This window comes from Vipera ursinii (genome assembly GCF_947247035.1).
Source record: "Vipera ursinii genome assembly, chromosome: 1".
Lineage (NCBI taxonomy): Eukaryota > Metazoa > Chordata > Lepidosauria > Squamata > Viperidae > Vipera > Vipera ursinii.
The window spans coordinates 287,014,856-287,030,821 of NC_139512.1; the positions used below are offsets into that span (position 1 = coordinate 287,014,856).

A 15,966-nucleotide genomic window follows, 5' to 3' on the forward strand; every position below is an offset into this window, starting at 1 on the left:
AAATCTGGGAAAATATGTTGTTATGAACTGAGTTATTACAATATTACAAATATGCCACTTGAATATAAATGATTTTGTGGATACAGATCTGTTTCTTTTCTGATGGCCATGTGCATGGCTCATCTATGATTTGGTGAACCAATAAATCTGGTCTACCAAAACAATTCGATTGGCTTTCTGTTGAAATTACCAAGTGTTCTTAGTAAATAACTTGATGTCTGTTTTAAATGTCTTAGAGTTGAGATATCATCAAAATGTGATTTCATCATACGTATGTATGTATGTATGTATGATGTGTGTGTGTGTGTGTTTGTGTGTGTGTATATATAAATTGGTAGTTTTTAATTATGTTTCATATTTTCATTTAATATTTAAAGTGTTTATGAATGCTAATTTTATTTTTTTATTAGATGGAGTGGAAGTCACATTAGATGGGGGCAGCCTTTCAGATTAAGACATATAACAACAGGGAAGTATTTAAATCTGATGGATGACAAGAGTCTTCTTCTAACAGACAAAGAAAAAGCTGATGTGAAATCTACAGCATTTTGTTTTCGATCTTCAAAGGTAAATACTTGTAATATAAATTATTTCTGTAATTTAATTTAATTTTATTTTAATTTAATTATCACTGGGCTGGGCTTAGATAGGGGCCTCGAGTCAAGACATGCTAAGAGGCCCCTGATAAAATTTTTAGCCGGTTATTTTAAGAGGTTAGGGAGGGGGAGGGAGGGGGGGGTAGGGAGGGAATCTTTAACCGGCACTCAGTCTGGTCCTGTTAGAGGTCCTGACGGGACGGGGTTGGGGGAGGTGGCTGCTGGTTCTGGGAATGTGGGGGTGGGGCTTCAAATCCCCACGGCGATAGGGAATGGCAGCAGGTGTTTGCGCGGAGGGCCATATCAACAGCTGGGATCGCGCCCCCGCTATCTCCGAGCGGTGGCGCGCTCCGACCCTCCGGTTAGCACCCTCCTACCCGGGGATGAGGGTGATCAGGCCCCTGAGCTCAGGTTGGTCTATTTTAACGCTAGATCCGTAGTTAACAAAGCTCCCCTCATCCGTGATCTGATCGAGGAGGAATGTGCGGATCTGGCGTGCATCACGGAGACTTGGTTGGGTTCGGAGGGAGGGGTGCCTCTCACCGAGTTATGCCCGCCAGGTTTCCGGGTGCTGCACCAGCCACGGGCTCAGGGCAGGGGTGGTGGGGTGGCAGTGGTTATTCGGGAGACTTTGTGTCCCCGGGAGGCCACCATTGTCCAGATGGCCGGGAGTGAATCCCTCCTCTTGAGATGTGGTCCTCGGGTTCAGTTGGGCTTGTTGCTCACATACCTGGCGCCCAGCTGTGTGGCAACAGCCCTGCCTGAGCTGCTCGACACCCTCTCAGGGTTGGCGGTGGAGTTCCCCAGGCTTATAGTCCTGGGTGACTTCAACCTGCCATCACTGGGGGGGTCGTCGGAGTTAGCTCGGGAGTTCATGGCTTCCATGACAGCCATGGGCCTGACCCAGGTTATTGAGGGCCCTACTCACGAGGGGGATCATACTCTCGACCTGGTGTTCCTGTCTGGACAGTGGTTGGATGATCTGGGGGGGGTTCTCCGTCCATCACCCCTCTGTCATGGTCAGATCATTACCTCCTGAGGCTGGTTTTCCGTCATGCCATCCCCCGCCGCTGGGCGGCGGAACCGACCAGGTGGTTCCGCCCCAGGCGCCTAATGGACCCGGACCGGTTCCAGAGGGCGCTTGGGCCGATACCTATCACCCTTACCCACAGCCCAGTCGAGGCTCTGGTGGAGGCCTGGGAAACGGCTGCCACCAGGGCACTCGACTGTGTTGTACCCATGCGACCTCTGACTCGGCGCAGATCCCGTTGGGCTCCATGGTTCTCGGTGGAGCTCCGGGAGATGAAGCGTCAGAGACGAGGTCTAGAGAGCGGTTGGAGGTCCAGCCGATCCGAATCCGACCGATTGCAGTTAAGAACCTTTATAAGGTCTTATCTTGCGGCGATAAGGACGGCGAAGTTTAACTACTTTGCCGCCCTTGTCGCGTCCGCAGATAATCGCCCGGCCGCCCTGTTTAGGGTGACTCGCTCCCTCCTTAACCAGGAGGTGAGGGAGGATCCCTTGCAGGGACGAGCCGAGGAGTTTAGTCATCATCTGATGGACAAAATCGCTCGGATCCGGACCGGCTTGGACTCTGACTGGGCAGAGTCTGGTGTGGAGGAATCAGGCGGTCTTGAGCATGTTATCTGGACTGAGTTCGACCCTGTTTCCCCTGATGATGTGGACAGGATCATGGGGAGACTGAGCTCCACCACCTGTTTGTTGGATCCGTGCCCCTCCTGGCTAGCTTATGCGGCTCGGGAGGGAACACGAGGCTGGTTCCATGCAGTAATAACTGCTTCTTTGAAGGAGGGTGTCTTCCCTGCCGCCTTGAAGGAGGCGGTGGTGAGACCCCTCCTCAAGAAGCCTGCTTTGGACCCGGCTGTTTTAAACAACTATCGTCCAGTCTCCAATCTTTGCTTTCTGGCGAAGGTTGTTGAGAGTGTGGTGGTGCATCAGCTCCCTCTGTTCCTGGAGGAAACTGATTATCTGGACCCGTACCAATCGGGCTTCAGGTCCGGACACAGCACGGAGACGGCATTGGTCGCGCTGGTGAATGATCTCTGGAGGGCCAGGGACAGGGGTTGCTCCTCTGTCCTGGTCCTATTAGATCTCTCAGCGGCTTTCGATACCATCGACCATGGTATCCTGCTGCGGCGTCTCAGGGGGTTGGGAGTGGGAGGCACCGTGCTACGGTGGTTCTCCTCCTACCTCCAGGGCCGCTCGCAGTCGGTGTTGACAGGAGGGCAGAGATCCGCCCCGAGGTCTCTCATTTGTGGAGTCCCTCAGGGGTCGGTTCTCTCGCCTCTCCTGTTCAACATCTATATGAAGCCGCTGGGCGAGATCATTCGTGGTTTTGGGGTGGGGTATCACCAGTACGCTGATGATACCCAACTTTTTCTTTCCACCCCGAACCAACCCAGTGATGCCCTCTCCGTGATGTCCCGGTGCCTGGAGGCGGTTCAGGTCTGGATGGGGAGAAACAGGCTTCGTCTCAATCCCGCCAAGACTGAGTGGCTGTGCATATCGGCGTCTCGGGTTAACCAAGTTATTCCACCTCTAATGATGGGGGGTGAGGTGTTACCCCCCGTTGATAGGGCTCGCAACTTGGGCGTCCTCCTGGATTCACGGCTCAATTTTGAAGATCACATAGGAGCCGTGACCAGGGGGGCTTTTGCACAGGTTCGCCTGGTGCGCCAGTTGCGTCCCTATCTGGACCGAGATGCCCTACGCACAGTCACTCATGCGCTTGTGACCTCCCGTTTGGACTACTGTAACGCTCTCTACATGGGGCTGCCCTTGAAGACCACTCGGAGGCTTCAACTGGTGCAGAATGCGGCTGCGCGAGTTGTAATGGGGGTTTCCCGATACTCCCATGTAACACCTCTACTCCGCGAGCTGCATTGGCTTCCGGTTGCCCTCCGGGTGAAATTCAAAGTGCTGGTTATTACCTATAAAGCCCTACATGGCCTGGGTCCGGGTTATTTGAGGGAACACCTGCTGCCGGCATCAAACGCCCTTCGCCCAGTGCGCTCCCACAGGGAGGGTCTGCTCAGGGTTCCGCCGGTGAGAGATTGCCGGCGGGTGACACCCAGGGATAGGGCCTTCTCAGTGGGAGCGCCTGCCCTCTGGAACCAGCTGCCGGTGGAGCTGAGAACTGCCCCCGACCTCCGATCATTCCGCCGGGGCCTGAAGACCTGGCTCTTTGAGCTCTCGGGCCCAGGCTGAGGAGAAATTTTTTAATTGGGTTTTAAATTGTGTACAGGGTTAATTTAATATTTTTTTAATATGGTTTTAACTTTTGTATGTTGGATTTTTTAATTCCCTGTAAACCGCCCTGAGTCCTCAGGGAAAGGGCGGTATACAAATGCAACTAAATAAAATAAATAAATACCATCCCAGTCCAAACTGATTCTGAGTGGTGTACAATCAAACCAAATAAAAATAGAAAATGCAATATATTAACAAATGAATAAGGAATGGAATACAGAACATGTTTTGCCCTATTCAAAAATGAAATTATAATTAATAGTTAATTATGAATAATTAACCAATACTTAGATACCTTCTTTGGTATATACTTATTAAAGTGACTGAAGATTACTATTTGGTTTAAGATTAATATCTAGTATCTGGTTCAAATAAATTACCGTAAGGAATGGTTAATTAGAGACTTGGGAGGGTTTTGCTTGCTTCCAATAGAAAGAGAAAAATAAAAGCATTTTGTAAGCCAAGATATGATTGTTCAAAATGAATCAATTCTCATATCCAGCTTCCTTTAACACAAGGTTAGTAGCCTTAGGCAACCTGTCAGCTTTCTTCAATCTCCCAGCGTCCTGTATGTGTCCTTTAGTACCTCCTGTTGTTGAAACTTTGCAATGAATGATTTAAGGCTAAGGATGGGGGTAGTTTATTTCTCAGAGGCTTATAGCTTCCAACTCTTTGGAAGGTTAGATTGTGACTCCTGGTGTAGACATTTCCTAATGCAAGGAGAGTGAGATACTTGAACTGCATCTTATATTATTGTTTTATTTGATTTAGATGTATTGCATTTTCTATTTTTTTTATTTTACTTTGCTTTGATTTTCTTTGAACTGATGAAAGGTAAAAAATCTCTAGATTCTCGTTTACTGCCTTGTTTCTCCTATTACACTAAGTTCTTTTGTTTATTTAATAAACCTGAATGGTTTGACTCATGCCACATACTACCTAAAACAAATCAAAGCACATTATCAATGAGCGCGATTTATGAACTCAGCCACTTTGTTGAATTGCTTTTCCATAACATGTTGCTTTTTTTCCCTTTATCCATTTATATAATATACATTCTACTTTATTGATGAAAAATAGTAAGATAAGACTACTAAACTCTCATTGCTCATTTCCAAGCAGAGACAATAATTTTAAATCAATAGCTTTATTGAGACAATTGGGAAGCCACACACAGAAAGAAGTAGTATGCATGGCAGCACACAGGGAAACATTAGTATGTCTTGGAGTGGGTAAAGTCTCCTGTGTGAAAGAGCCAGGGGTACAATCTGTCATCTCTTGATTCAATTATATTAAGCAATTTTCACTCAATGTCAAGTCTCTCTTTATTAAGGAAGATTCTGGAGAAGGTGACCAGCTTTATCTGAAGGCATTGATTGTCCTAGTTTATGAATTTTTCTCAGGATATGGACGAAGAGAGAATATTCCTCTTGGGTCTTTAGGTAGTTCTTGAAACATCAAACGTGATTCCTTCTGGATAGCCTGAGAGGTTTGTGAGAGGAGAGCAGAGCTTTATAGTGTTTCCACTTTTCCCTTAAATGTGGGCGAAAAGCATGCATGGGGGAATAAAGGTTAAACTCCTGTTACATAGCAATGAAGATATTGCTCATTTATCCTCTGTATTTTATAACCTGACCATGGATGAAGGGGAAAAATCAGTAGATGAAACAGAGCTTCCCCCAAACATGTAGAAATTGTAAGTCTTTATTAAAAACGGGATAATTGAAATTCAGAATGGGAAAAGAATTGTGCCAACTTTAAGTTACGAAATACAAGTCTACGAGGGGTTTATAAGTGTAATGAATGACCTTGGGGATGAGGGGAAGATATGCTGCCTAGGAAACAATCAGATTAGAGAGGCAGGAGTCTGCAATGGATTAATAGTCAAGGGAAGAAACTTAGGAAAGACTCACCCAAATTGTTCAGGCAGGAAATTTGCACCTTCAGACTTTCAAGATTCTGTTAATGCAACCTTACAATAAAGTATAATTAGCTCATCTACTCCTGTTTCCTGTCTAATTTACCCATGAGGGCTGACAGTAAATGTTTTAAATTCATGTGGTTAGTTTGAATCTTGAGGGGTGTGTGTCTGATAATACCATTGTTGAAAAGTCTGTTTGTGACCCAACAATTCATGTTAAAAAGGCAATAATTACATTTGTCTGGACGGAACTATTGGGAAAAAATGTATGGGAAACAAGGTCTGATTAGACTCTGGAACAGATATATAAACACAGTCCACAAATAAAAAATCAGCTTGAATAACAAAGTGGCATATGGATTGTGGACAGAAGGTGGGAACTGAGAGTCTGAATAGCAGAAAAACTTATTGGGTCTCAGAATATTTTCCAAAGGGAACCCTTTCTTGGTATGATGAGTAAGCAATGCAGTTAAAGCAGCAACATTGGGAATAAAATAATGAAAAAATGGCAAATTCCTGAAAATGCTGTATATCCTTAATAGTGTATATGAAGGGAGGGAAGGGTGGTCCAGGATGGAATAGATTGAAATTTAGCTGGATGCATCTGAAGTTTATTCTAAAAAAATGTGGTAATCCAAATAAATACAGGCAGTGCTTTTTTCAGTTTAAGGAGTTTGTGATTATACAGTGGGTGCAGACTGTTCTACTTGCTGCATGTGCAGAATTAAATAAGTTGCCCAAATAAGTAATCAGAAAAATGTATACTTGGGTCTGAAAAATATGATTCATGAGATTTTGGAAGATGGAACTATATGGATGCCAAAAGTCATTGTTGTGGATTTATACTCAAAAACATTTAAATATTCATTCCATTCTTTGATATGAATTAGACCTCAGGGTAGCTCACAATTTAATTTGGTAAAAAACACGGGCTTTCTGCAGCTATTACAGAATCCTAGAAATAAGAGGAAGAAGGCAATGATCCATAATGAGTTTAATTTAAAAGAACCAGCAACTGTAAACTACTGGTTTACCATCCTTAATAGCAAAGAATTTACAGGGGAGGAAGAACAGTAGATAAAGCCTTTTTGCAACTTCTCATCAGTCCTTTAGGCAAGACAATTACATCTTTGACATTGACTAGTGATGTTTTGCAGAATCTGAGCTTCATGAATGAGATTGATAGCACAGTCCTGGAGTCTGTGTTTGCCCTTTTCCAAACATGTCAGTATTGGCTGTATAATTGATAGCTAGAAAGGAGGTGCTCACAATGTGAATTGTAATTTGGTTCTTTTAGGTATTCCATCTGTAGCTGAATCCACCCATTTTGGTGCTATCCTCTTCTTCTCTTTCCTTCCACATTTCCTAGGATTAGAATCTTTTCCAGAGAGCTAGAATAATGTGTCTGAAGTAGGATATTTGATCCTAGCCTTTTTTTGTTTGACTTCTTCAAAGTTCCAACTTCTGCTTCCATAGAGTACTACTGCTTTACTTGCATTGTTCCGAGTTTAAGCTGTCTGTAAAGTGTGCTAATAACAGGTTCTGTGGGGGAAAATGTATTTCTGGATGATGAAGGATTTTATGAAGTTGTAGATGGCATTGGACTCTACTAGAATATGCAGCATCCATCTACCAGTAAGTGTAGTGTAGAGGAATGATTAAATGAAAGCCCTAATAAGCAGGCATATACATAGAATGAAGGCTATTGCTAAGCACATTGGTTTGTGCTTAAATTGTAAGCCGCCCTGAGTCTTCGGAGAAGGGCGGGATATAAATGGGATTAAAATAAAATAAATAAAAATAAAAATATGTACATAACTTGGCAGGTCCGAGCTCTATTTAATATATGTGTACTCCTCTTTCTGAGGCTTTGGAAATTGATATGGACTCATTTTACTAGATCTGTAGTGTTTTGAATAACTGCTGGCAACTGCTCTGTATAAATAAATGTGAAAAAAATTGATATTTCAAAAGGGGGGGGGGTTAGCAGGACATTTTTATGCCAAATATCCAGTTTCTCCACTGTATAAGCATAGACCCTGCATGCATTGGTGCAATATTTCTTAGGAAGAAAATGGAACACTTAGTTCACATTGTATGAGGAGGCTTGTAGAGAGAAAGAGATATATGGTTGGTGTTGGAGGGTAGCAACAGAAGCAATAATTGTAGGTCATGTGCAGAAAGCAGTGTACACTCTGTTCTATTTATTGGCCTTAGATGGCTTATCATCCAGATGAACTGTTCCATTTTGGTTGCGATTTTATTCTGATACTGGCATATGGAATTGGTGATTTGCAATCTTGCTTAATCTCGGGTCAGAGTGTGTGCTGCCCTCCTATGGTATTGGGAATAATAATATATATAGAACAAGCTTCTTACGAATTATGGCTATAAAATACTTGCTCAACTCCACATTCTCAAGTAGACTGTAGCTTTATTGCAGAGAATAAATTTTTTAATATAATAATGTTTATATAGCAGCATACAGGAATCTTCCCACATGTACGTCAGGCCCAAGGTTTGAGTCCTAGGCTTTTTTGAGGCCAACAGGAGTTTGGCAGCCTTTTTTTTTTTTTTTGCAGCTTTGAAGCTGCCATCTGTTTAATGTCTACGAAACAGCTATTGCTCTGAATATCAAAGCCCTCATCTCAACACTGTCATATCTTTAAAGAATCCACTTTTTCTTTAAGTCTGGTTGGTGAAAATCTTATAAAAGGAATGGAAACGTTTTTATTCAAAAGTTTTACTGTTGATCTAGTGGTTTGCCAAGAATAATCAGACTGCAGTAAAATATCCTTCCTTCCTTCCTTCCTTCCTTCCTTCCTTCCTTCCTTCCTTCCTTCCTTCCTTCCTTCCTTCCTAACATTGGTTTTAGATAAATGCTTGACTTGTTCAGACTGAAATAACTGCTTGTTATTAATCAAAGTTATCAGAAAATCTTAGGAAAAGATGTATTATTTCATATTATAATCTTATATCAATTTATTTGGAATAAACTCAGCCAAATAAAATGGAAGTTACTCTTCAATACAGAAATTGTATTGTTAGATATTATTAAATTTTTTGTTTATGTTTCAGGCCTTTTTTCCAGCCTAATATTTTTCTGTAGGCTAAACTAAAATATATCAGTTTTATTATAAAGCTCCATAAATTTTCAATTCAAATTTGCATCTTATATTTACATTTTTTAAAGTCCTAATACTAGATAAAATAATCTTAAAGTACAATATGTGCCAGCTTTTTGATGGAATAGTAATCTTATTAGCCAAACATTAGAAAAATGCTGCCAAAACAATTTGGTTTTTTTTTTAAAAAATGGACATGAGCCATTCCCTGCAAAAAAATACCTTAAACTTAAGAGAACCCTATTTTATCACACCTACATAAACAAAACCACAGGTGTTTATGGAGTGTGTCATTAAAACTGCATAGATGTGATGTAGAAAACTGGTTTGTAACTGTACAATTCCAGTTTGCATGTACAGTACTACATTAACATTATGCATATGTAATAATTTATATAGAAGAACTACAGAATTCAGGCATAGATTAAGTAACAATAAATGAAAACGTGAATAATAAAGACAACTATTCACATTTATTATGTGCTTGAAGTAGTTGCTTTTTCTTTAAAGATTACCTGCATCTGGAAAATAAAGCGTACTTAAGTACTATTGAAATTAATCTTGTGCCACAGACTAAGTATTATTGTTAAGCATGCTTACCATTTTCTGTTGAGGTAAAAAATTTCACCTTTCAAAATGGTTTTGTAGGTAACAACTGGCTTCTTTTTCTTTTTAGGAGAAATTAGATATAGGGATAAGAAAAGAAGTGGATGGCATGGGAACCCCAGAAATAAAGTATGGAGATTCAGTCTGCTTTATACAGCATGTAGACACAGGTTTGTGGCTTACCTACCAATCAGTGGATGCAAAGTCTGTAAGAATGGGATCTGTGCAGCGCAAGGTAAGGTGTTTAAAACAAGGTTATTACATTAAAGTTAACTTTGATGTGACAAAGAAATAAATGCTAAATGTTGAGATTCCAGAAAGATTGGAGAGAAGAGCAACAAAGATGATTAGGGGCGTGGAGGCTAAAATATATGAAAAATGGTTGCAGGAACTGAGTATGGCTAGTCTAGTGAAGAGATGGACCAAGGGGCCCTTTATAGCAGTGTTTCAGTGTTTGAGGGGCTGTCACAGAGAAGAGGGGGACAACCTATTTTCCAAAGGGCCTGAAGGCCATACAAGGAACAGTGGATGAAAACTGATCAATGAGAGATTCCACCTAGAAATAAAAATAATTTTTCTGACAGTGAGAACAATCAGCCAATGGAACAGATTGCCTTCAGAAGTTGTGGGAGCTTCATCACTGGAGGCTTTTAAGAAGAGACTGGACAGCCCACTTGTCAGAAATGATATAGAGTCTCCTGCTTGAGCAGGGGCTTTGACTAGATCAGGGCTTTTCAACCAGTGGTACGGGTACTACCTGTGGTACATTGGCATCTGGCAGGTGGTACGCGACCATCCTAGAAAAGTGGTAGCAGGGGATGGGAATGAGCTCAACTGGTGGCAGCACCGCACAAGCCTGAGCGAGAGACAGCTGGAGCAGCAGGGCTGTCAGGGCTCAGTGGAAGCACCAGGATCAGCGCCAGGGTCCAGATGGAGCTCAGCACTGATCCTGGCACTTCTGCTGAGCCCAGAAGAAGTGCTGATCAGCTGGAATGTTGCAGCATCTCCAGGGTCTTGTGATTTACATTCAGATGCTTGGCAACTGATTCATATTTATGATGGTCACAGTGTCCCAGGGTCATGTGAAGTGATCAAAACCTGCTGAAAACACCCCATAGACGGGTGGTGGGTGATGGGTGGGATAAAAAACAAACACACCCCCACCCCACCCCTCAACAGAAATGCTCACAACAATGAAAACCTCAGACAGGAGGAAGAGCTCCGCTGGGCGGGTGGGCAGGTGTCTTGCTCGTCTGTGGCTTGGGGGGCACTTTTTTCAGTGCCATTGTAACTTCGAACAGTCACTAAGCAAACTGTTGTAAGTAGAGGACGACTACCTGTACTTCATCATTTTTTCCTTTTTTTTTTTTTGGTCATCAAGTTTTTGACACCTTGCTAGGCGACTGGTGTAACTCAGATGTTGCCATATCCTAAAAGTGGTACAATGGGTGAAAAGGTTGAAAAGGTTGAAAAGCCCTGGACTAGATGACTTACAGAGTTCCTTCCAATTCTGTTATTTTGTTATTTTAAAGTTTACCCAGAACCCAATTTCAATGTGTTTGTCGCTCAGTCACCATTAGAGCTATAACTTGGAGTGATACTGTTTGCTACAGAAGAGCTCAATCCAAATTCCCCAAAATGGAGATGTTTTTTTGGACTGGAAAGTTTCTAGCACTGATGATGTTACACAGTTTGGGAAATGAAACTTCTGCAAGAAAACAACCAAGCTCAGAGAGCACTAAGGGACCCCTCATTTCAACCCTGAGCTACAAATATTTTCTTTTATAGGCTTCTGTTCATATATTTATATGCACATACTGTATATATACTGTTTCCCTTTTTATTTGTTCATATGACAAACTTTTTTTTGTATGCAGATTGCTCAGCATGGTTTCTGAAATGCAAATACAGATAACCTTTGCTTAATTAACACAATTGGAACTGGCAACTCCTTCACTAAATGGTGTGGTTGTTAAGCTGACATCATGAGAATATGACAGACGTATGACCTCACTTCTACTACAAATGTTAAGCGAAACATGCTGTGATCATGATGTGATTTTACTGCCAGCTTCCCCACCCATTGATTCTGCTTTTTGGAAGTTGGTTGTAAAGCACTGAAATGGTGATCAGGCGACTGCAGGGATTTTATGGTGGCTGTAGATACGTGGACAGGTCACAAAGTTACTTTTTCAGTGCTGTCATAACTTTGGATGCTGAACTGGGCAATAATTAAGCAAGGATTACCTATATTTTATTTATATCGATATAAACCTTTTTTGGCCATATGAGGTCTTTTTACTAGAGCAGCAAAATAATGACTAAAGAAATTTCTCTAATTTCATTTTTCTTTGCATTATGTTTAACTTGTTTTATAAAATGTAAGAATTATATAAACTTGCCTAACACATGAGGAAAAAGGGATATTTTCAAAGCTACTGAAAACAATTGCAATTGCGGCAAAAATCTATAAGCTAAAAGGAAAAAAAATATACAAGAGTGTATTTTTGGCAGGTGTAAATAAAAACAAAGTTAATCATTAACACTACCTTTAGAATAATGGGGACGCGGTGGCTCTGTGGGTTAGGACGCTGAGCTTGTCGATCAGAAGGTCAGCAGTTTGGTGGGTCGACTCCCGAGTGCCACGTAACAGAGTGAGCACCTATTACTCATCCCAGCTTCTGCCATCCTAGCAGTTTGAAAGCATGTAAAAATGCAAGTAGAAAAATAGGGACAACTACGGTGGGAAGGTAACAGCGTTCTGTGCGCCTTTGGCGTCTAGTCATGCCGGCCACATGACCACGGAGACGTCCTTGGACAAGCGCTGGCTCTTCGGCTTTGAAATGGAGATGAGCACCGGCCCCTAGAGTTGGAAACGACTAGCACGCATGTGCGGGGGAGCCTTTACCTTACCTTTAGAATCCACAAATATCTCTAGTTTCCTATCAATATTTGCATGTTTAGCAACCTTGGCAATAAGAACATATTGTTGATGTTGTTGTTAGCTGCGAAGTCGTGTCTGACCCATCGCAACCCTATGGACAATGTTCCTCCAGGCTTTCCTGTCCTCTACCATCTTCTGGAGTCCATCTAAGCTCACGTCTACTGCTTCAGTGACTCCATCCAACCACCTCATTCTCTGTCCTCCCCTTCTTCTCTTGCCCTCAACCTTTCCCAGCATTAGGCTCTTCTCCAGTGAGTCCTTCCTTCTCATTAGGTGGCCAAAGTATTTGAGTTTTAGTTTCAGGATCTGGCCTTCTAAAGAGCAGTCAGGGTTGATCTCCTCTAGGACTGACCGGTTTGATCGCCTTGCAGTCCAAGGGACTTGCAGGAGTCTTCTCCAGCACCACAGTTCAAAGGCCTCAATTCTTTGGCGCTCAGCCTTTTTTATGGTCCAGCTTTCACTGCCATACATTGCAACTGGGAAGACCATAGCCTTGACTATATGCACTTTTGTTGACAGGGTGATGTCTCTGCTTTTTAGTGTGCTGTCTAGATTTGCCATGGCTTTCCTCCCAAGGAGCAAGCGTCTTTTAATTTCTTGGCTACAGTCCCCATCTGCAGTGATCTTGGAGCCCAGGAAAATAAAATCTGTCACTACCTCCATTTCTTCCCCATCTATTTGCCAGGAATTGAGAGGGCTGGATGCCATGATCTTGGTTTTCTTAATGTTTAGTTTCAACCCAACTTTTGCACTCTCCTTCTTCACCCGCAACAAGAGGCTCTTTAGTTCTTCATTTTCTGCCATTAGAGTGGTATCATCTGCATACCTTAGGTTGTTGATATTTCTTCCGGCAATCTTAATTCCAACTTTGATTCATCTAGCCCTGCCTTTCTCATGATGTGCTCTGCATATAAGCTAAATAGGCAGGGCGACAGTATACAGCCTTGCCGGACTCCTTTCCCAATTTTGAACCAATTGGTGGTTCATGTCCAGTTCTCACTGTTACTTCTTGACTTGCATATAGGTTTCTCAAGAGAGAAATAAGATGGTCTGGTACACCCATCTCTTTAAGAACTTGCCACAGTTTGTTATGATCCACACAATTAAAGGCTTTAGCATAGTCAATGAAGCAGAAGTAGATGTTTTTCTGGAACTCTCTAGGTTTCTCCATGATCCAGCATATGTTGGCAATTTGATCTGTAGTTCCTCTGCCTCTTCAAAATCCTGCCTGTACTTCTGGTAGTTCTCGATCCACATACTGCTGGAGACTAGCTTGTAGGATTTTAAGCATAACTTTGCTAGCGTGAGAAATGAGTGCAATGGTGCGATAGTTTGAACATTCTTTGGCACTGCCTTTCTTTGGAATGTAAACTGATCTTTTCCAATCCTGTGGCCACTGTTGAGTTTTCCAAATTTGCTGGCAAATTGAGTGTAGCACTTTCACTGCATCGTCTTTTAAGATTTTGAATAGCTCAGCTGGAATACTGTCACCTCCACTAGCTTTGTTGTTGCTCAGCTTTTTTAAGGTCCACTTCACTTCACATTCTAGGATGTCTGGCTCGAGGTCAGTGACCACCTCATTGTGATTATCAGGGACGTTAAGCTCATTCTTGTATAGTTCTTCTGTGTAATTTTGCCACCTCTTCTTAATCTCTTCTGCCTCTGTTAGGTCCCTGCCATTTTGGTCCTTTATCATGCCCATTTTTGCATGAAATGTTCCCTTCATCTCTCCAATTTTCTTGAAAAGATCTCTGGTCCTCCCTATTCTATTGTTTTCTTCTATTTCTTTGCACTGTTCATTTAAGAAGGCATTCTTATCTCTTCTAGCTATTCTCTGGAATTCTGCATTCAATTGGGCGTATCTTTCTTTTTCTCCCTTGCCTTTCGCTTCCCTCCTTTCCTCAGCTATTTGCAAAGCTTCCTCAGACAGCCATTTTGCTTTCTTGCATTTTTTTTCCTTTGGGATGGTTTTGGTTGCTACCTGTTGTACAATGTTGCGAACCTCTGTCCATAGTTCTTCAGGCACTCTTGTCTATCAGATCTAATTCCTTAAATCTATTTGTCACCTCTACTGTATATTCAACAGGGATATAATTTAATTCATACCTGACTGGCCTAGTGCTTTTCCCTACTTTCTTCAGTTTAAGCCTAAACTTTGCAATGAGAAGCTCATGGTCTGAGCCACAGTCAGCTCCTGGTCTTGTTTTTACTGACTGTATAGAGCTTCTCCATCTTTGGCTGCAGAGCACATAGTCAATCTGATTTCTGTGTTGACCGTCTGGTGATGTCCATGTGTAGAGCCGTCTCTTGGGTTGTTGGAAAAGAGTGTTTGCTATGACCATCGTATTCTCTTGACAAAATTCTATCAGCCTGTGCCCTGCTTCATTTTGTACTCCAAGGCCAAACTTGCCTATTATTCCGGTTATCTTTTGGCTTCCTACTTTAGCATTCCAATCCCCCATGGTGATAAGAACATCATTTTTTGGTGTTAGTTCTATAAGGTGCTGTAGGGCTTCATAGAACTGGTCAATTTCATCCTCTTCAGCACTGGTGTTTGGGGCATAGACTTGAACTACTGTGATATTGAATGGTTTGCCTTGGATTCGAACTGAGATCATTTTGTCATTTTGAGGATTGTATCCCAGTATTGCTTTTCCTACTCTTTTATTGACTATGAAGGCTACTCGAACATTTCTTCTGAGGGAGTCTTGCCCGCAGTAGTATACCTGATGGTCATCTGAATTAAATTCACCCATTCCTGTCCATTTTAGTTTGCTGATACCTAAGATGTCGATGTTCAGTCTTGTCATCTTTTGTTTGACCACGTCCAGCTTTCCTTGATTCATGGATCTTACATTCCAGGTTCCTATGGAGAGAAAATCTTTACAGCATCGGACTTTCCTTTCACCGCCACACACATCCACAGCTGAGCGTCCTTTCGCCTTTGGCCCAGTCGCTTCATTCTTTCTGGCGCTACTAGTACTAGCCCTCTGCTCTTCCCCAGTAGCATATTGGATGCCTTCTGACCTGAGGGGGCTCATCTTCCAGCGTCATATCGTTTTGCCTTTTGGTACTGTCCATAGGGTTTTCATGGCAAAGATACTGGAGTGGGTTGCCATTTCCTTCTCCAGTGGATCACATTTTGTCAGAACTCTCGGCTATGACCTTTCCGTCTTGGGTGGCCCTGCATGGCATAGCTCATAGCTTCATTGAATTACGCAAGCCCCTTCGCCACGACAAGGCAGTAATCCATGAAGGGGATATTGTTGATAGCTTGGCTCAAATACTCTTTATTGATTTTCACCTTTTCTTTTTTGTAGTTTCTGCTTGATTACTGCCATTGTTTTCAAAATAGCTTTCTAACATGTAACCTCCTATAAAACAAAAACAAAAAACAATAAAATCAGAAGATACACAATGTCAACTATGAAATTCATTTGCACCCAACAGATATGCATTAGTAGGAACAACTTTATTTGAATATGCAATACACTTGGATCTGTG

The 15,966-nt window shown here is 42.3% G+C and overlaps 1 protein-coding gene across 1 annotated transcript in view; it reads left to right on the forward strand.

Annotated features, from left to right (window-relative positions):
- The window catches only part of RYR2 (ryanodine receptor 2), a 329,037-nt gene that overhangs the window by 136,766 nt on the left and 176,305 nt on the right, over nt 1-15,966 (forward strand). Inside the window, exons 12-13 of the mRNA XM_083349904.1 lie at nt 411-567; nt 9,589-9,753. Of these exons, the coding sequence (XP_083206030.1) occupies nt 411-567; nt 9,589-9,753 (322 nt within the window). The remainder of the gene's footprint in view (nt 1-410; nt 568-9,588; nt 9,754-15,966) is intronic.